Source organism: Grampus griseus (genome assembly GCF_964374135.1).
Source record: "Grampus griseus genome assembly, chromosome: 10".
Classification (NCBI taxonomy): domain Eukaryota; kingdom Metazoa; phylum Chordata; class Mammalia; order Artiodactyla; family Delphinidae; genus Grampus; species Grampus griseus.
Window position 1 is genome coordinate 79,012,684 of NC_139004.1, and position 20,721 is coordinate 79,033,404.

The following is a 20,721-nucleotide window of genomic DNA, read 5'->3' on the forward strand; positions in this document are numbered from 1 at the left end:
TGAAACCAATTCCCTTCAACACAGGCGTAATCCCCCCAAAGCTGGGGAAACAGCCAGCCCGTCTTGGCAGGGCAGTAATCTTTGTATCCACAAGGTGGCGCTCCCGGCTATAATTATATTGTTAGGTTCTGGATGAAAACTGCAATAATGACACTAACAAACAGAATTGAAACTTAGATTACAGTTTACACAGATGGCTTTCTATACAATCATGCTTTAAGTCTGACCACGTTTCGGTCAATTAATTTTTTTGTTTGTTTCTCTCAGTCACTGAAACATAATACATAGTAGGAGCAGGGAAGAACTTAATTTCAGGAGTGTAAAGCACACATCCTAAAGCACGTGTGTTGTCTCTCAGCTCTCTTTATTCCTTTCAGTACGAGAAAAAAATTTTAATGATTAATTTATAAGCAAGCGATATGGTCATTTAGTTAATCAGATTTGAAGGAGCTGATTGGCTTAGATAGAGAAAAGAGGGAGTGAGAGAGATTTTTCTGTTTGTTTTTTTTCCCCCAAAGACACAAATTTAACACTGGAAGCTAAAAGAAGGGATCAGGAACCTCTGAGATTTCCCCCGGACATCATAATTGATGTTCCTTCCCCTCCTTGGTGGAAGCAGCTTGACTGAGCTGTTTCCTTATGTTCCGATTTTGATAGGGTTTAGAAAATAAAAATACCAGACACCCAGTCAGATGTGAATTTCAGATAAACAACACATACTGTTTTTTTAGAATAAGTATGTCCCATGCAATGTTTCAGACATGATTAAAGTAAAAAAAAAAAAAATCTTGCTTGTTTATGTGAAATTCAGATTTAACGGGGCATCCTATATTTTGTCTGGCAACCTCACCTTGGAATAACACCACACTTTCCAGTCCTCTTCTTTTTCCTCCCTTACTCACTTTCCTGAGACCGGGAGGCAGAGCTCACAGCTGAGGCAGGACTGGGGCCACAGGCCACACCCCGTAAGTTTTACATTTGCCTGCAGGTCAGGCTCCTTCCCCACATCATGGCAACTTTTAGGCTGCAAAGGGCAGTGCTTTCTGCCCCCGCTTATGCATTAGAGTCACCTGGGGAATTTCAAATTCCCCAGAGATTCCCCTTCAGTGACTCTGGGTAGGGCCCGGGCACATGCATTTTAAACCTTCCCAAGTGATTCTTATATACACCCACGCTGAGAAACAGTACGCAGATCAGAGCGTCGCAAGCTGTACTGAGCTCAGGAGCCATCTGGGGCCTTGTTCAGCTACAGGTCCTGCTCAGAAGCTCTGGGGCCCCAGAAACTGCGTTGTCAACAAGCTCCCAGGCAATGTGGGTGCTCTGGGGGGGATCGATCCCACCTTGAGCAGCAAGACTTTAGAGCCTGAAAAGCTGACTTGGAGAGCCTGTGTTTCTCTTAATTCTCCAGAAACCCTCCTCATGAACTACTCCTTCTTCCAGCCCTGTTTGTATTTCAATTCTTCTAAAACAGACTGACATCACTGTCCCTAAGCTCATGTAGGTGAATTGCATGTTGGCTAATTAACTGCAAGGTGTCTGAGCCACACACTCCCTTAGAGGCTGCTGGCTACTTTCAGCTTCCTAGTTAGGCATCCTCCTAATTGCTCCAATGGTTCACAGGTTCACATCTCCAGGAAGAATTCACCAGAAGGGAAGCAAGACTCTCTGCTCCACGCACCTGTACACGCTTCAACCTTCGATTTATGTCCTAAATTTTCTTGCTGACACGTTGTAAAATGGTTTGAGGAAGTGGGAAAGCACACCCGTTACTTTTAGCACCGCCGCCTCACAGGGAGGGAGGAAGGAAGAGAAAACAAAACCCAGCCCCCAACCCATTAGTAACCTTACCGGCGACTTCTTAATGTCAGAGACGGCATAATTCCCTTGGGAGATCCATCTGGCAGATTCAGTTAGAGACAGGCCGGTTCCGTAAAGGTTGATGCTAAAACGACCCTGGAATAAATGGCCAACGAGAAAGATTTTTAGTCCACGTGACTTCCCAAGCAAAGGCCACACAATAAAAGGGAACTTGGAGAAAGATATTAATTAATTATGATAGCTACTAATAATTGAGGGTTCTTTTGGGCGGGGGGAGAGTGGAGTTGTGAACGAGGCACTTTACATGCATCATCTCATCCATCCTCGCAAGAGCTCTCAGAAGGGGATTTTCTTTACAGAGGGGGACAGCGAGGCCCGGCGCAGGTGATTAACTTCTCCAGGAGACACTGAGAACCCAACTCATATTTTCCTGACTTCAAAGTCCTCGCTCTCAACTACCGCTATTCTGCGTCCCTAACTCAGCAATCCTGATGTTGCTTACAATTATCAGATTCCTTCAGGAACAAAATGCCACAGTGTAATTTTTCTAACAAGATCTCGCTGCCAGAGCTTCCTTGGGTTTCAGCTCCCCGCGGCGCTGAGCACGCCGAGTCCTAAGCACAGCGGGACGGGACTTCAAAGCAGAGGCGCGTTCTCTGGAGTTGCCAGCAGAGGGCGCGCGCGGCCTGCTCTGGACCGCAGGGGACCCGCCACCGCCACCAGGCCCAGGGAACCTAGACCTCCCAGCCCCGCTCTGGGATTCCTTTCCAAACGTGGCCTCGGGTGTTTGCCTTTTTATTTCCAAGGAGACGCTGCAGCAGAGAATCTCTCTTGCTTTCTCCACTTGTCTCTGTGTCTTTCTCTCGCAAAAATGACTCCACAAAGGCATCTAAAATAGATTCTTGAGGTTTCCTACTCCACCATGAACAGTTTCGGAGTTAAAAATGTTCTTTCTCTGCAGACGTGGGTGAAGGCTTCCTCTCTGAGCCTTACCATCCGGTTCTTCGTCAAAACGGTCTTTAATAAATCAAGGAGAGCATCAAGGTGGAGACTCACATCCAATCAGAGCTAAGCGTAAATTCAGCTTTTTCACCTGAACATATTATTACCCTGTAAGAACCTCAGTTTGTCCATCTGTAAAATGGAAGGTAATACGAGTGCCTCCTTCAGAGTAGTGTAGTGAGGGACTAAATGAAATTAGCCGTGGAGTGAACGCCTGGTACCTAGTAGATACTCAAAAATATTGATACCAGCCCTGCATTTTCTAATTGTTTTGTAAGGGTTAGTTTTCTCTCTCTAATATAACGGTGAGCTTATTGAGGGGGGGGGACTTGCTATTGCTTTATTTATATCAGTTATGGTTTGTAACATGTGACTAGGTACTTGATATTTACAGTCTTAACTAAATATTACATCCTAGCTCTTCCACGAAGACTTCCGGGATTAGGTGCAACTTGGAGGTTTCCTCTCCATGTCGGTTCCATAAATACTTGCTAAACAGAGTTTATGAACTCTTTAGGAGCCTGAAATTCCACATCTGTACCCTGGGGACAAACAGGATTCCTATTCACAGAGGTGATGGGAGGATTTAGTTTGGTCTAAGTCAGTGGATCTTATCAGAGGGCAACTTTGCTCCCAGGAGAAATCTGGCAGTCTCTGGAGACATTTTTGGTTGTTACGTCACAGCTAGTGTGTGTATGTCACTAGCAGCTAGTGCAGACAGGCCCAGAGATACTGTTAAATATCCTACAATGCACAGCATGATCTCACACAACAGAGAATTATCCAGCCCAAAACATCAATCGTGCTGTGGTCTGGGGGATGAAATTATCCTAGAATCCTGACTCTTCTACCTTTAGTGTGACCTCAGGCTTACCTCTCCTGAGCCCATCTGTAAAATGGGTTAATAAGACATAATCTGTGAATAAGAGTAGAAGGTATAACATACCTAGCTTATTACCTGGCAGAGAGCAGGTGAAATTTTAAAAATATTTTTTGGAACGTGTTTTATGACAGTACTACACAGATGTTAGTGGTTGTTATGCTGAGTGGCTTCAGTACGCAGGTATCCATGACCGTGGCTACACCGGAGGCTCAGCCTCCTTGCCCAGCCTCCTCAGACACGGGCTTCTACATGCTGTGTTAGCCCACCCGGCCATTTTCTTATCTTACTATCATTCCTGCCCTGAGGAGGGCGTCCACACCAATCACAAATGCCCAGACCTCGTTGCTGCCAAGGATGCCCTTATCTCTCCTTCCCTATCCTGTTTCCCACAAAGACTGCCTGTTCTGCCTGCATCGCAGAAGGCAGACTTGATCTGCTTTGACGTCAAAGTCCTTAGAAGGTCCAGGCTTCTAGCCTGAGGATGCCCCTGGCTGATCTGGGTGTCCAGTGTCTGAGCACGTAGCCAAGCAGACTACTTGCTAGCTAGATCTGCCCTTTCAGAGTGAGTGATAAGCAAGAGTTTTTGTCCTTATTCTCTTCCTGGCCTTTTCAGGTTCAGGGATTTGCATTTTCAGCCAGCGTCCTAGTTGACAATTAGCACTCTAAAAGTTGAGTGTCACCAGAGGAGTCAAGACCTACCGTCCTTTCTAGCTCCAGTCTGGGATATCTCTACCCCTAAAGGCCTTATCTTCAGGGTCTAAAGGGCACGAGAGCTTTAGCTACTATCTCTGTTGCTGATTTTAAAGAGTAAAGGTAATTCAGACATGCATACACTCGATGATCCAGAAAAGTTAGCCAAAGATGTATAATACCTCTGACAAACAGAGGTTCTGTTCTCTGTTGGACAAGGGTGAATGCTGCAAAAGTCTTGTCTGGACACAGGATCAGCCAGGCGTGTCTACCATCATGGGTTGGAACTCAGACACACTTAGGATCAAATCCGGCCTCTACTGAGCACTAGTGCGGGTTTGGGTAAGTTACCCGATGTCTCTACACCTCAGTTTCTTCATCGGTCAAAAGGGGGCAATCTCATAGGCTGCTGTGGATGATTAAATGCTACGCTGATTTACCAAGGCTGAGCACAGTGTCTCAAGTGTAGTAAACACTCAATGAACGCTATTAACACCAGCATCAGTAACGACAATGCTGCATCCACTGTGATCAGGATAACAAAATACGTTCTGGGTGCATCTTGAGTTGACAGCTCCTGGGGCCCTCCCCAAAGCAACAGCAATGGATGCGGAGGAAGAAGAAGCAGACTGTCAAACAGAGCATCCCTCTGCTTTCATTTCTCTGCAGTCACAGACCAAAGGACAAGCAGGGCTCTAAAATAGCTTGCACAGTCATGCTTTCTGCAGACTTTTCCCTGGAAAAGTGTTACGAAAAACTCCCATCTTTCATCAATATAGCTGGTACTCGGTACACTTCTGAGGAAGTGAATTCTAGAAGTATCCGATATGGTTTGAAGAATGGGCTGGAAAAAATACAACTTAACCTCTCACTGGCTTTGGTTTTCTCACTTAGCAACTGCTTTAGTGTCAGGATTTAGCAAATCAATCAGTTCATTTGTCTCTGAGTTATTAAAATAACTGAATGCAAATTACCTCGCATTTACTGAAGTTTCCCCAAAGATGCACATATCGAAACAAGAAAATCCTGAGGCATTTGAAAAAGGCAGGACTGGCCAATCTATAAGCTGTTAAATGCAACCCATACGAATGGGGTGTTTGAAGTCTCCAGTGCTCTAAAGAAACCGCACTTCAAAAGTTTTCAATTCCTGGGTAATGGAGAAAAGGCCCCTTTTAACATTCTGTCCTTTGTTTATTTTCTTTCTCCCCTGAGTGCTTCCTTTTCACTTCTCTAAAATGTTTAGCAATACTTTCTAAAGCTCGGGGCTGAGAAAACACGTTGTTAAAAGAAAATTCAGATGTGTTTGTCTTTGGATGGTCTCTGTGGCCATGTGTAAAGGCACCCTGGGGAGACAGTGCCTGGGATTCTGAACATCACCCAGTCCCAGTTCCTAAAATCCGTGAAGGCCCACAGCGACGTGGCAAACTCTTGTCACAGAGTCTGACAACAGCTTTGTAAAGACCTCGTGTAAATCAACGGAAAGACTGGGGCCACGTTCTCCTGTCCAGAACCACCTAATTCATTATGTCTGTCCTACCTTCTCCTCGCAGAAGCTTCTGGCAAAGACTGATGCCTGCTTTGCAAAATGAGTCCAGGAGGATTATCACAGCCTGTTCCGAAAGGCAAGTCAAAACCTGCTACACCTCTAAAGGGGCAAAAACGTGTGCAACTCTAGAACGGGTAAGACTGCCTGCAGCTGCTCTGGGGGAAAGCGCATTCAGGAGACAACTCTGCACGTCTTGGTCTAAACACGGCGCATTTACACATCTGAAACAGGAGGGACAGTTTTTCTGTCTCATGCAATATTCAGAATCTTTAATGGCTGACAGTCGGGGTGTTGGAACCCACTTGCACTGGCTTTTGAGAGACAACTGTGTGCATCTCTCCCCAAACCCTCCATTTCGTGACACGATATTGATGCCTTGTAACCAGTCAGGCAGAAAATTTACACCACAGAAATGGGCAAATGCTGCAAAGCATTGCTTTCCCCCCCGCCCCGGCCTCTTCCCTTGGAGAGCCAGTTATTAAACATTTACCCACATGTCACTGCATAATATTCATTGTTTTAACATCGTCCTGTGTTTAACCAAGCCCTTGCCATGTGATATCTAATTGGTTTCTAAACGTTTACCATGATCACAGATGCATTTTGCTGAACGCAGAAGTTTGGCCCCTGGCTGGGATCATTTTCTTAGGAAACACCCTGAGTAGCGGAGTGACTGGGTTGGGGGCTGTGAGCATCTGTGAGGCCCTTGATACAGGTGGCCAAAGTGCCTTCCAGAGCCGCTGTTCTAATTACATCTGCAGAACCAGATGCAGTCACGGGGGTGGGGGTATGTGAATCCCTGGGTGGGGGCTGGAGAGCTCCCGACTCGTACCTGAGGGCACTTGGCGGCGCTGTAGCAGTCCCCGGCGGTGGCAAAAGGGACGGGATGTCCTTCGCGTGTCCTGGCAAACTGTAAGTCAGTGGCTGTGGGGTTTTGGAGAAAGGGTTACAGGGAGCAGAGAGGTGAGAGTATGAGAAAGAGAAAGGGAAGGGCCAGGATATTAACAAGGAGACAGAAGGGAAGAAGAGTTAGAGAAATCATAAGAGGAAATGGGAGAGGAAAAAAGAAAACAAACCAAAGTATGATTAGTGAGCAAACGGATCCAGATGTACACTTGCTCTCCCCTCACTGTATCTGTGGGTCTGAGAGCTTCCTTCTCTGGGTTTTACCAGCGCTTTCTGTCTCTTCATAGTATGGAAGCCAAAAGGGGGGCTTAAGATGACTTTGGAATTGATTCCTATATAAATAAATATGTGAATCACCTCGCCTAAATGTAGTGTAATTGGATGACTGTGAATCTCCTGTAGAAGCAGCCGCTGAGGCTGCAGGGCTGCAGGACGGGGCGGGGAATAAGCCAGCAAGGCATTTCCAGCTACTCAGCAGTTATTCCCCGAGGCTCATCTGTCCTCCCGTGGCCCAGGCACTATTACCACCAGAATGGGGAGCAATTAGAACTCACATCTTGAAAGTATTAACGGCAGTTTCTTAAGTGTGGGGCTAACTTTTTAAAAAAGTTTTTTTAAAAAAGCCAATAAAAACAGTGCTCGCGTTTTTAACCCTCTGGTGGCTCCCGAGAATAGCTCTGAGAATGGGGAAGGCGTATCAGGAGGTGGCACACTGAGAATCCTACAAAATCTGGTGGGAACTAGAGACCAGAGGCAGCTTTTTAAACCTTTCTGCTTTGCCTTTCAGGAACAGCAAGAGAAGGCCTTAATCTTTCTGCAGGTTCGTGGGAGGGAAAGCTGAGTCCCCCAACTTCCAAGGGCAGAAGCCCTGCCCACCTGAGCACGCAGAAGCCCTGAGTAAGTGGGAAACTGCAGATTCTGCCCTTAGCCCTCATCAGTCTGGCTGAAGGCAATTAAAAATATCTTGGGACAAATCAGATTTAATCTACCTGCAGAGGAAAGCAAGGCAAGGTTATGGGAACATGTTAATGAAGAAAAATTAATTATTCATTATTTGTTTCTCCACTACTCGAGGGAACGTGTTTGGATATTTGAGCTGTCTTTAACCACTCCTGTGATTAACATCCTTAACAAAAATGCAGTGTTGGCTGGAGTATGACATCAGTCCACGCTCGGGCTAGTTTAAAAAATGGTAATTCTGTCCTCCGTTTTTCTTCTGTAAATCGACAATCAGAGAAAATTAGTTTTACGCCCATGTGCATGTTTGTGTGTGTGTGTGCATATGTACACTGCTAGTGGAAGCCCAGGGTGGGGTGAATGTTGCTACATGAATGTCATAGCTTTGGAGTTTGCATCTGCTACCTTAAAACTTCTTCTCCCTTCGAAAGCTCTGCTACCAGGACTTCCCTGGTGGTCCAGTGGTAAAGAATCTGCCGTCCAATGCAGGGGATGCAGGTTCGACCCCTGGTCAGGGAACTAAGATCCCCTATGCCGCGGGGCAATTAAGCCCGCACAGCCCAACTACTGAGCTCACACGCCTCAACTAGAGCCCACGTCCTGCAGACTACAGAGCCCACATGCCCTGGAGCCTGTACGCCACAACTAGAGAAGAGAAAAACTGCACGCCACAACCAGAAAGAAGCCCGTGCGCCACAACGAAGAGCATATGTGCCGCTACTAAGACCAGACGCAACCAAAAAATAAAATAAAAATAAATAAATAATAAATAAATCTTAAAAAACAATTTGGCTACCGTGCTTGCTTTGCCCACCTGGCTCACTCCCGTTTGGCCTTAAGGTCTCAATTTCAATGTCATATTTTGGGGGATGCTGCCCTGACTCCCCCACGGCGATGGTGCCCTTTCATGTGCCTCCGTCTCCTCCATTCATTCATTCGTCGCAAATCTGATGCAGCACCGCCCCTGTGCTCAGCACTTCCCAGGCACTGCGGGGACAGCAGTGATCCAAGGGTGCAAAATCCCCCCCTCTGGCAGCTCAGACTGGGATTGTCATCACTGGACCCTAAGTTCCTCTTCACATCCTCCAGGCCTCGGCCCAGCCCCTGTGCAGGATGTTTTTGTTGTCTGAATGCAGAGACCCATGGACACATCCCCCAGGACGTCCCATGGAACTTACTGATGATCTGCATGGTGGTCAGGTCTATTCTGATCTTCTGGAAGCTGGAAAACCCAGCCGCCGTGTAGTCTTTCCGACACTGACAGTCATCACGTCGGCTCCCGTTGTAGGGACATTCGGTTGGGTTGTGCAACCTACATTACAGAGAGAACATCCCAGTAAGGATGGGGAGGTCCTTCCAGGGATCTCCAGGCATCCGGGATCTTCTGAGCCTGAGCTCTCCTACCTGTGCCCGTAAACCTCAGAAAAATTCTCAGAGTCACCGTGGACCAGTGTCATGTACTCCTTGGGGCGGTCAGAGTGCATCCCTGCACAGAAGACCTGAAAGACAGACCAGAAATAACCTGCAAGGGGTGGCTCAGAAACGGGACCATGAGGGCCAGGGCCGCTGGCTCTGAAACCAGGCTAGAAATAACGACTGAGCTCCGACGCGTACCTTCAGGAGCTTTCCCGTGACGATCAGGAAATATTCCCCATCTTCACCGGCACCTTTCAGCCTTTTTACTTCCTTGCAGTTCTGGGGCAACTCGCCTGGAAAACACAGACCGCGAAAACGGGCTGTGATTCTCCAGGATGTGCAGTGGCCGCCGACGGAAGCAGTTATGTTATGCATGCTCATGTCTGTCTGCAAGGGGGCCAATTTCTTAACAATAAGTTCTATATTTCTGAAAAAGGCAGGCAAGCACAACAATGAAACCTGTTCTTCAAGCTCCAGAAGGACGGCTTCAGTGGGCCAACTTACAGTTATAGATATTGTGGCAGGTTTTTCTTTCTTCCGGCTTCAACTCATCAGGGCATAAGTGGCTGGGCTGGTCCTCGTTGGTGAGACACTGCACAGATCTCTGCATCACTCCGACGCCACAGGACACGGAACACTATAAGGCAGAGCAGGGTCAGAGCTGTGGCTGCGGAACCTGGAGATATGGGCTTCTCGTGGTGTGGAACTCAGAGCCTGGAGGCTTGCACAGGAACCCCGTGTTGCTGGAAACAAATATCTGACACATGTAGGGCACTTCCTATGGGCCAGTCTCTGCTAAGATTTTTTTTTAATAAATTTATTTATTTTACTTATTTATTTTTGGCTGTGTTGGGTCTCTGTTGCTGTGCAGGGGCTTTCCCTAGTTGTGGCGAGCGGGGGCTACTCTTCGTTGCGGTGCACGGACTTCTCATTGCGGTGGCTTCTCTTGTTGCGGAGCACGGGCTCTAGGAGCACGGACTTCAGTAGGTGTGGCTCGTGGGCTCAGTAGTTGCGGCTCACGGGCTCGGTAGTTGTGGCTCACAGGCTCTAGAACGCAGGCTCAGTAGCTGTGGCTCACGGGCTTAGTTGCTCCGCAGCATGTGGGATCCCCCTGGACCAGGGCTCGAACCCGTGTCCCCTGCACTGGCAGGCATATTCCTAACCACGGAGCCACCAGGGAAGCCCTGTGCTAAGTCTCATATATACATGTCTATACGTATGCACATCCATACCTACATATGTAGTCATACCTATGAAATATATATAGATAACATAATTTCCTCATCTGAGCCTCACAATAACCCTATGAGATAGTACTGGCATTTTTCTATTTTTACAGAGGGGAGATTGAGGCTCAAATGTTAGGAAATTTGTTCACGGTCATGGTGGAGCCAGAATTTAAACCTTAGCCCCTTTCAACTGGTCCCACACTTTTGCCCGATCATCACTTTGCATCAGTGAAAGCCTCACAGTCAGGAGCCAGGGGGCTGGGGCAATTTTCAAGGCCATTCCCAATATCAGATATTCTTACTCGCTGTAACCCCAATGCAACCAGGAATTTCCGATGAAGAAGCACTAGTGCTTACAGAATTCTTAGCCACAGAACCCACAACGAACAACTCTGTAACCCTTTTTCAGTGACAGACAAGAGTTCTGGGTGCTGTTTAATTTTAAACTGTGGTAAAATATATGGAACTTAAAAAGTTGCCATTATAGCCCACGTGCTTTTTAACGCATGAACGCATTTCAGCTTCACAAACACCCCATTCTGCAGGGGAGCGAACAGACACGAACGCTTGGCCCCTTATCGCAGGTCGTTCAGTTGGGAAAAGCAGAACCAGGAATCAGACGGAGGCTGTCTGGCCTCCCCGCCCCTGTCCCCCTCTAACCAGGCCAAACGGCCCAACAAGCAGAGAAGCCCCCTTCCCCCTTCAGCCCATTTCAAGATACTAACTCCTGTTTCTCACCCGGGGCTCTCCTGGAAGGACAGCTCAGGCAGGACATGTTTAAGTCGGGGTTTGAGATCCAAAAGCTTTCCGATTTCATCACTCAATCGTCTACTTACGCTCCCCCAGTTGCCAACTCTCCAGGTGGCAGAGACAGGGCACTCCCGCAGGTAGCAGGGCTGGACGCTGGGTGGCTGTGCGCCTGGGCAGTTGATGGTGGTTTGATAGCTGTACTCATAATTCTCCTTCCCGGTGTAAATCTCGCTACAGGAGACAAGCCTTTGTTTGTAGCCCTTTCCACAGGTCACTGAGCACTGGGAAGAGAGCGGGTAGAGAGCAGAGGTTGGAGCGGGGCCTGGGGGCAGCCACAATAGGCCCCTGACCTCCACGGTGAACACTGACCTCGGGACAATGGGGCAGAGAGCTCTCACTTTATTAGCTTCTTACGGGCCGCGGGGGACCTGCAGCCCTACAGGAGCCTTCTGGGATCCAGGGCTGCCACTACACCTTCGGGCCCCCGCTGCGGGCGGGGGGTGCCTCAAGCCCCCGCTCTGGATTTCACGGGGAGACGGGGCTGGGGGAGGTGCTCCAGCTGTCACCGGGTCCACTTACAGTGTCCAGAGCCCTACGTACTGGCGGCCAAATCACGCCTTTCCAAACCTACAATGACCGCATCAGAGAAGCGACCAAGTGGGCTGGAGAGAGCGCCAGAGACCACCTGTGTGTGAAATCCAGGCTCTCCCGGGACTCTGGGACAACCTTCCTTCCCTACTTGATGGTCTGCTTTCCCATCCGCCCTCCACTTAATTTCCTTCTTTCTTCTCTCTCCCTGGCTATATACTGTGACTTAAATGTTACCTTTCTGCTTCCCTCCCCCCAGCCCGGCTCTCTCTAAATCATGCAGTCATTTAGACCTTCTGCCGTAATTATACGGCATTTAAAAATACCCAGATGATACAGAAAAGGAGAAAGAAAAAGGTATTTTACTGGTGTCCCAGCTCCTTCTGTGATGGGACATCTAACTGGTTATTAATAAGATTTTAGATTACGTTCGGCCTCCTCAGCTAAGTATTTTACATAATACTTTTAAAAGAAAACTGAATTAACCAACAAATTATTTTGATGATATTTTTGGGCCAAGTCACCAAATAACTGGCCACTCCCTGTGAAAATGCAACATAAAATTAAGGTAGTTTCAGGATTCTCAAGATCAAAGGTTCTTTGGGTGGGGGCAGATGAACCCTGGAAACAGTGTGCAGCATGTGGTGTGTTTTGCTTTTTCTGGGGTGAGGGACCATAGCTTCTGCACGTTTTCACTTGCTATTAAAACCAGTGTCTCTTTTTCCTGGTGTCTCCTACGCTGTCGCTTTAAGCCACGTGGCTTGCCGCCCCTGTAACTTTTCCAGGGGGAAGGCTCCCCTTGACGCGGTCCTAGAGTGAGCAGGGAACTGGCCCAGCCACAGGCATGCAGAGCATCCTTGGGCTTTGCTTTCCAGCTGGCTTAAGACATGCAAATACTCTGCGTTCGTTTCTTCCTTCTCCGGCTGCCGCTGTTCAAATGCCCAAAGATGCAGCTGATGCCAGGCCAGGGGAGCGCAGGGCTAGTCTGAGGTGTTTCACGCATGGATAGATGGCTAATAAATGCTGTCTGTCCAAGCTGTGGGTATCTTAGAGTATCTAACTCAGTGCTTGCACGCCCTGACCTCAGTGTGGACTAACTTAAACAAGGCTGTACTTCTGAGAAGGCAAGTGCTAAGACCCTTTCCCCTTACCAGCCACAAGCAAAAGCAGCCCAGTGCCCATTTATGTGGGGGACGCAGTGGGAGACAGGTGTTGACAGATGGAAATGAGCCCCAAATACGGTCAGGTTTTATTCAGAGGCCTCCAGAGCTCTGAAAAGAACCCTTCAGTAGCTGTTAAGAGCATCCTGAAAATGTTGAGTGCCTCTGGCTTCCTTAATCCATTTCAGGCCAGAGCTGTTGAGTTAAGAGGCTCTCATCGCTGGGGAGGGGAGGGAGGAGGGGAAGGTCTTATGGTTGACTCTCCACGCCTTGGTGCCATGTGCATGTTTCATGATGAGTGCAGATTACTTTTCTAACTTGAAAATAACCATAAAGCAAAATGAAACAATAGGAATGTGGGCTTCTTGCGCTAGCGATACACGTCGGGCCCAACCAGGGAAATGCACACATGGGCCAGGGCTGATGGAGTCTTCTTCTCCAATAGGGAGCACACAGAACTCTGCAGGTGATGGAGGCCCCAGACAGAAGGCAAATCCTGCTGTGGCTTTGGCATTTTACTAAAAGCTTTTCTAGAGGGAATTCTGGTCCAGTTCCTTGGGCATCACTCCCCCTTGCAGAGTCCCTTCCCATGATCCTGGTATCTGTACAAAGTCCTGTCTCCATCCCTCTCATCTTTGCCTATAGCTTGCAGATTTTTCAACTCATGGTACACCTGAAAATTTGCAGATGTCTGGAAGGCTTTTTAAAAAAAATTTCTCCCTATCTCTTCTTTTGGGGGTTAATATTAAGGTTATGGTAAAGCCACAGGAGGAACATTACGCAAGTCTCAGAAAGAGACCAAAACTCTTTCAGTGTAATGACAACACACCCAATCCAGCTAAGATGAGCATGTCAACCTTGGCAGTGTGACAGGCACACGAACTCCAGCAAGATGAGTGACCGAGAACCAAGCCAGAAACCAGGAAGAAGAGGCCCCCAGGAGGCAGACAGGTGAATGGTCTCAGGGACAGAGGCCTGAGCAGGGAGAGAGGCCAGAAAGGAAGGCTCTCCCTTCCTGAGAGTCCGGGGATGGCCTTGTACAGCAACCCAGAGAACCAGAAGTTAGGGACCATGCCTTTCAAGGCACTGGGAGGGGTGAACTGAACAGAAGACAGGAGCCCCCCGGACACACCTCCCTCCACCCGCCTTGGTACCTGAATGGGTTGGAACGTGTGCGTCAAACCCAAAGTCAAGAACTATTTTGAACACTCATCTGCACTTCCCATGTTCCTGGATGGGCAAGAGCAAATCTATTTCTAATGATCGAGACCACATCTCCCCTCCTTTCTTTGAGAACATACTAAGAACAGGTAGGGCTGGTATAGAGCAGAGCTTCTCACCCTCAGCACCCCTGACATTTGGGCTCAATAGCTCTCTGTTGTGGTGCTGTCCCGTACACTGTAGAAGGTTTAGCAGCACCCCTGGTCTCTACCCACCAGATGCCAGTAGCAGCCTACCTCCCCCGGCTGTGACAACCAAAAATGTCTCCAGACAGCGCCAAATGTCCCGCAGGAGGTGGGGAGGGGAAGGCAAATTCACTGGGGTAGAGTGAAGGATGGGGAGACATAGTTAGACAAGGCTTTAGGAACAGTTTTAGTGCAGAAACAATTCAACACCCAACAAACACATCATCTAAATGCAAATATTCATCCCATTAAAACGTGAAATCGCTGCCCTGTTGAACTCTAACGAGATGCCAGCAATAGCAAAGCACCTTTGCTATGAGCCCAGATACGTCCCTTTCACATCTCTAAATTCTCTGGGGCAAATGACAACTAGTGTTGATGTTACAGGTCTTTCAGTATTTGAAAGTATCATGAGGTTTGAAAATATAATCGTGTGACTGTTACTATTGGTTTATGAATAATAAAAAGCATCTAGGTAGGCATTGTGTATGGGAGGAGATAAGGAAAAACAGACACTTGAGATTCCTTGGATATTATGGAAAACGATTTCATTCCTCTGGATCAGAGGTTGTTAAATGGGCAACCAACGTCTGGCCCACAAACGTGTTTGGTTTGACCCACACAGTGTTTTAAATAAATAATCTGAGTCCACATTTTAAGATCAGGAGATAGCACAGAAAAGTCCAAAGTTTTGTCCTCTCTTGAAACATCAGGTTTGGTTACAATGGACCCACATTTCTGCATGGCCTCTGTTGGAGTGGAAAAGAACCTGTTCCCCTTACACATCATGTGCTAGTTAGTCACAGTCCCCACCATTCCCTATTGCCTCCCTGATGCTAAGACATTTTTGTGTCATACTTAACTTTCTTCAGGCACCTACAGGAAACATATGAATTTGCAGTGTCTGTAAGAATTCATTTCTAATCATACTATTAGGACATTAAAGGGAATCACAGGACGTAGAGTTGAGAGGAGCGTAGATACCATCTTATGCACCCCCCCCCCCACTCTGCACCTGTAGGACTCTGGCCCAGGAGGGCTGAGGGACTTGTTTGAGGGCTCCCAGTTCTCAGGGATAGAACTGGCAGGTGGGTGTGAGTCTCCCACATTCCTGCCCTCATCACTCTGTTGCCCTCAGGCCATCGCTGACCTGAAGGCAGATCCAGAATCCCCAGGACTGTACCTCTGACCATTCTCCTGTGATCCAGACATACTCGCAGGGCTGCAAGCCACAGCTCTCGCGATCCACAGGCCGTGTGCTCATGTCACAGTGCATGCCGTGGACCTCGTCACCTTTGTCCTCACCCACACACACCACCTTGCGGTACCTGGAGCCTTTCCCACAAGTCTTGGTGCACTGTTAAAGACAGACAAAACAGGTGGTGACATGGCAAGATAACAGATGATTTCTTACATCCTGTTACCATGATGATTTATTTTCCTTCCTATATACTCTTTAAGACTGTGAGATCTCTGAGGGTACGCATTACTAGAGAACTCATTATTTTACCCCCATTACTTAACAGTGTAACATAGAAGAACAAGGCTGACTACATATTGGATTTATTCCTTTAGCTCTAACCCTTGTTTTCTGTTGCCTGTGCTTAGTCGTGCTGGCTCTGCACCTTTTGTAAAAGAATGTTGCCTACAGCCTGAAATGAACAGGACAGCCTATTCTCAAGGCTCTGGCCTTTAAAGTATAAGTATAAAAGAAGCCTGAATTCTAACCCTGGTAAGATGGTTCTTTGGGACACTAGTCCACCAACTTCTCCGTCTGCTGCTGGCTTTCTGAATAAAATTGCTATTCCTTGCCCCAACACCTTATCTCTCGACTAAGTGGCCTGTCATGCAGTGAGCAGCATGAACTTGAACTCGGTAACAACAACACTGTTCCTGTCATAGCGATCAGCATTCAGTAAGTGGCTGTCTGAATGAAGCCGTGAAAGTGTGAATGAATGAATTTCAGGTTTGGAAAAGGACCTTAAGGCCTGACTACTTCACCCATTCAAACAAACGCTGAATCTCTTTAAAACTTATGGCCAAAGGGTGTCAAAATACCTCTAGAGTCAGGGAAGTTATTCCCTGTCCAGGTGGCCCATTTCATCTTATAACATGGAACTAAGCCTGTCTCTTAGCCAAATCCAGCCTGTTGTCCTACTTGTCGATTCCAAGGGAGCATACAGAACAAATTTTGTTCCTCACAAATAACCCCCTTCAGGGACTTGAGGAGAGATTTCCTGTGGCCCCTGTAGCCTTTTCTTCTCCAGGGGGAACTGCTCTCACCCCTTGATCATCTGGCCAATATTCACCAAGTTCCTAAGACGTGTCAGGCCCTGTGATGGGTCTGGATGAACAGGAGCAGACACAAATAGCACAAACCCTGCCCTCAGAGAGGAGCTGTGTTTTAGTAGCAAAGACAGACGTTAAAGATGTAGACAGCTAGGCAGCAAGATTTAGCCATTACTATAATTTCTCCTTTTCAGATGAATAAACTGGGACTTAGCCTAAAGAACTGATTCCTGGTTATCCATCTCTTTGTCAGGTGAATGGCATAGATATTTTTTATTCCCATAAACCAAGTGGAGAAAATAGAGCAAGTGGTATGTTTCATTCTAGGATGATCTCTGTGCTGACCACAAATTTCTTATCTTTTTTGCTTTCACCAACAGAAAACCCCACTGTAGAGGTTTTACCTTAGTTATCTGTGTTGTTAAAGTTCTCCCAAAGCCTGTCCTATCTGAAGCACCTGCGTCACCCAACATTTCAAGACTCCAGATTACATAGGAAACTCACTGTAACCAACCTGTGTCAAGGACAGCTTAGGTTTCCTTTAACCAGGGATTACAAACTCTGTTGCCCCTGGGCCTTATCCAACTCCTGTGAGCTGTCATTGTTGTTCACATAATGTCTCTTAAACGTTTTCCTTCTAGTCTTTTTAGGGAGGGCCTTAGACCCCACCTCTTTTTTTGTCTCTCACAAGCCTGCTTCTCTTTTATTACCCAAAGCATCCCAAAGGCATTTGACTTTGGATTCCAGCTTGACTCAGAAATGTCTTTCCTGATATACTTCTTGCCTTTCTTTTTCTTTCTTTCTTTTCTTTCCTTTTTTTTTTTTTTTGGTAGCAAAATACACGTAACATAAAATTCACCATTTTAACCATTTTGAAGTGTACAATTCAGCGGAGTGTAGTCACTGGTCATGTTGTGCAATCGTCATCACTATCTAGTTCCAGAACATTTTCATCACCCCAAAAGGGAACCCTGTACCCATGAAGCAGTCACTCCCCATTTCCCCTTCCTCCCAGTCTGTGGCAACCACCGATCTGCTTTCTGTCTCTATGATTTGCCTGTTCTGGGTATTTCATAGAAATGGAATCATCCAGTCTGTGGCCTTTGGTGTCTGGGTTCTTTCATTTAGCATAATGCTTTCAAGGTCTTGCCACATTGGATCAGTACTTCACTCCTTTTCATGGCTGAACACTCCATTGTATGAATATACCACATTTTGTTTATTCAAATGTTAATGGACATTTGGGTTTGTTGCCATCTTTTGGCTATTATGAAGAGCGCTGCTATGCACGTTCATATGCAAATTTGAACATCTGATTTCAATTCTTTCGGGTATATCCTTAGGAGTGGAAATGCTGGGTCATCTGGTATAACCATGTCTTTTGTGAGATGCTTTGTTCTTTCAGAAAGTAGTAGGGATATGTATGTGGTTGTGTCCTGGTATTGTAAACCTGTGGTTGTATCCTTATCGTTTGCAAACTTAATTCAAAACTTCTGCTGCTTGGAAGCGAATCTCTACATCTAGAGTATGGAACCATTTATAATTTTTGTGGGGCACAAATATGAACAGAAAACAGTGTGAGATGAGCACAGAGGAGCAGATCCCTTCCCACCAGTGCAGGAGGCTGGCTGAGCTCAGTGCCTAGCTCAGCTCTGACTCAGCAGTTCTGGGGGTTTCTCTTCCCCTGGAGGATGCTGGGAACCATCGTGAAGGAATAATGTTTTTGTTTCTTCATTAAAAAAAGCCAAATGAGGCCCTGAATGTTACAAAACAAAACAATGGTTAATCTGTGATGTGTAGATCTATGCAGAAGACATACTTAACTCCCCATAGAAAAAGTAATTCCTTAGAAAATCAGGACTTAGGTGATTCAGAGAAGATCATGATTATTGAGCAGCCTACCTGGACTAAACCTTCCAGTGTCCTCTTTCATTTTCACTAATCCTTAGGGCTTTAATCTGTAGCAATAAGTAACAGTTTAGAGCAGAAAGCAAGGATTACTAAATACTTTCTGCTTGTTAGGTGTTTTTCCCTTGGTCTTAAATAATAGTTAACTACCATAAAAACTATTTTGCCAGCGGTGGCAAAGGGCGTTGGGAAGCCTTACTTTGAATATAACTTTTAGAAAAATTAAACTAAGTAAATAAGTGACTTGCCCAGTGGTTTGGAATGAGTCAATAGCAGCTTTGAAAATCACTTAGCATGGCTTTTCTCCTGGAGTTTTAAATCCTAACCAGAGCACAGGGGCTGGGTAATCACAAAGCAAATCCAGCCCATACTATAGGATTTTATCAGCTTTCAGTAATATCACTTCTCCCACCCACCCAGGATTTACGGCTCCTTCCTCCGTCCTGGAATATGATCTGGAGTGTTCTGAGAAACAGCTGGAGAAGCTCAACTAAGCTTCTTTTAATTTACAAAAGATTTTTCTCCAATTTCATTACAGATTTTAGAAAAAAACTATACCAAGTATGGAAGTCACACCACCAGCATCTCTGAAATTCAGCACACCTGTAATTCAGAAAGCAAATATCACAGCCCTGGGTTAACTTGGGTAACTTACCCATTGTCCCACGGGCTACATGTGCCTGTAAATGTGCTAAAACTAACAGGGGAAAATAACTTTTTAAATTTGAGGGTGAGGAAGATCTAAAATAAAATATTTTCTTTAGCTAGGTTGGTTGGCCACAGGGTAATGGTCTAAAAAGGGTCACTTAATGCAATGGGTAGAAACTGTCTTTCCTTAAAGACTGCAACCAAGTTGCTTTACATTGTTTTGGTGAGATGCACTAACCATGGAGGGAAGAAAATCATTCTTCATATTCACCTGCTCAACCTTTAAGGTTGCTGATTTTCTCCACGGATGAAAGAATGTGTTGCGTCCTTACTAGAGCCAGGCTACCATTGTCGGAGAGTGTGCGGACAACCAAGTCAAAGAACAAATGGGGAGCCTGACAGCATAGCGTTCTGGAAGTGCTACACAGAGTCTTTGGCTAAAAGGAACAGGAAGCGCAAATCAATTTATCTAACATTGCTTTAAATTAAAAAAAGAAAAAGCAACCTTCAAATTACCAATGGGTTCATTTTAAAAGTCAGGTATGTGGAGTTTGGACATCTTTGCCCCAAAATAGTATACTTGCAAGGGAAAAAGGCAGAAATAATACTGTGGAGACACTTTGTAACTTTAAAGTCATTCACTCATTCAACCCATACAAGCACACCTCAGAGACACCGTGGGTTTGGTTCCAGACCACCGCAATAAAGGGAATATCGCAATAAAGCGAGTCACGTGAATCGCCTGGTTTTCCAAGGCATATAAAAATTATATTTACGCTATAATCTACTATGCAATAGCATGTCTAAAAAAATGTACATAATTTAAAATACTTTCTTGCTAAAAAAAGCTAACCATCACCTTAGCCTTCAGCAAGTCCTAGCAGAGACGTCAAAGATCACTGATCACAGGTCACCATAACAAATATAGTAGAGAAAAACGGAAATATTGCGAGAATTACCAAAAGGTGACACAAAGTGAGGAAATGTTGTTGGAAAAAATGGCAGCAACAGACCTGTTCAACGCAGAGTTGCCACAAACCTTCAATTTGTAAAAAAAACAAAACAAAACCCACAGTACCTGCAAAGTGCACTAAAGTGAAGTACAATAAAACGAGGTCTGCCTATTTGCAATGGGCCAAGTTCTATGCTGGGCATGGGGTTACAGCCCTGACATCTTCCTACTCACCTTCTCTCTCTCTCTTATGACACCCGGGGTGGCTGTTCCTCCCAGCTGGGGGTTCATGTGTCAAGACAGTCGGCTAACTGGTGACCCCTGGGGTTTAGCACTCAGGGCCGCCTTGTATGGCTGTTGTGAGCAGGTATGAGCTTCGTAACAGAGAGTGTAATGGAGGTGGAAGCCATCAGGGTATCTGCAGCTGTGACAGCGAGAAAAGAGGAAGGACCGGGGGTGGGAATCCCCACAACGCTGAAAGCGGTGCGCGGGCAGCGGTGGAAAAGGAGAAGCCGAGGTAACTTGGCACACGGGAAATGGGGGGCACTCTCAGGGGGGGCTCAGCATGCGTGG

The 20,721-nt window shown here is 46.5% G+C and overlaps 1 protein-coding gene across 1 annotated transcript in view; it reads right to left on the reverse strand.

The window, feature by feature from the left end:
- The window catches only part of ADAMTS9 (ADAM metallopeptidase with thrombospondin type 1 motif 9), a gene marked incomplete at its 5' end in the record, with an annotated part of 174,170 nt that overhangs the window by 11,744 nt on the left and 141,705 nt on the right, over positions 1 to 20,721 (reverse strand). The window contains 8 exons of the mRNA XM_082662846.1: positions 1,849 to 1,953; positions 6,772 to 6,863; positions 8,981 to 9,114; positions 9,207 to 9,301; positions 9,417 to 9,511; positions 9,723 to 9,855; positions 11,284 to 11,478; positions 15,535 to 15,708. Of these exons, the coding sequence (XP_082518972.1) occupies positions 1,849 to 1,953; positions 6,772 to 6,863; positions 8,981 to 9,114; positions 9,207 to 9,301; positions 9,417 to 9,511; positions 9,723 to 9,855; positions 11,284 to 11,478; positions 15,535 to 15,708 (1,023 nt within the window). The remainder of the gene's footprint in view (positions 1 to 1,848; positions 1,954 to 6,771; positions 6,864 to 8,980; positions 9,115 to 9,206; positions 9,302 to 9,416; positions 9,512 to 9,722; positions 9,856 to 11,283; positions 11,479 to 15,534; positions 15,709 to 20,721) is intronic.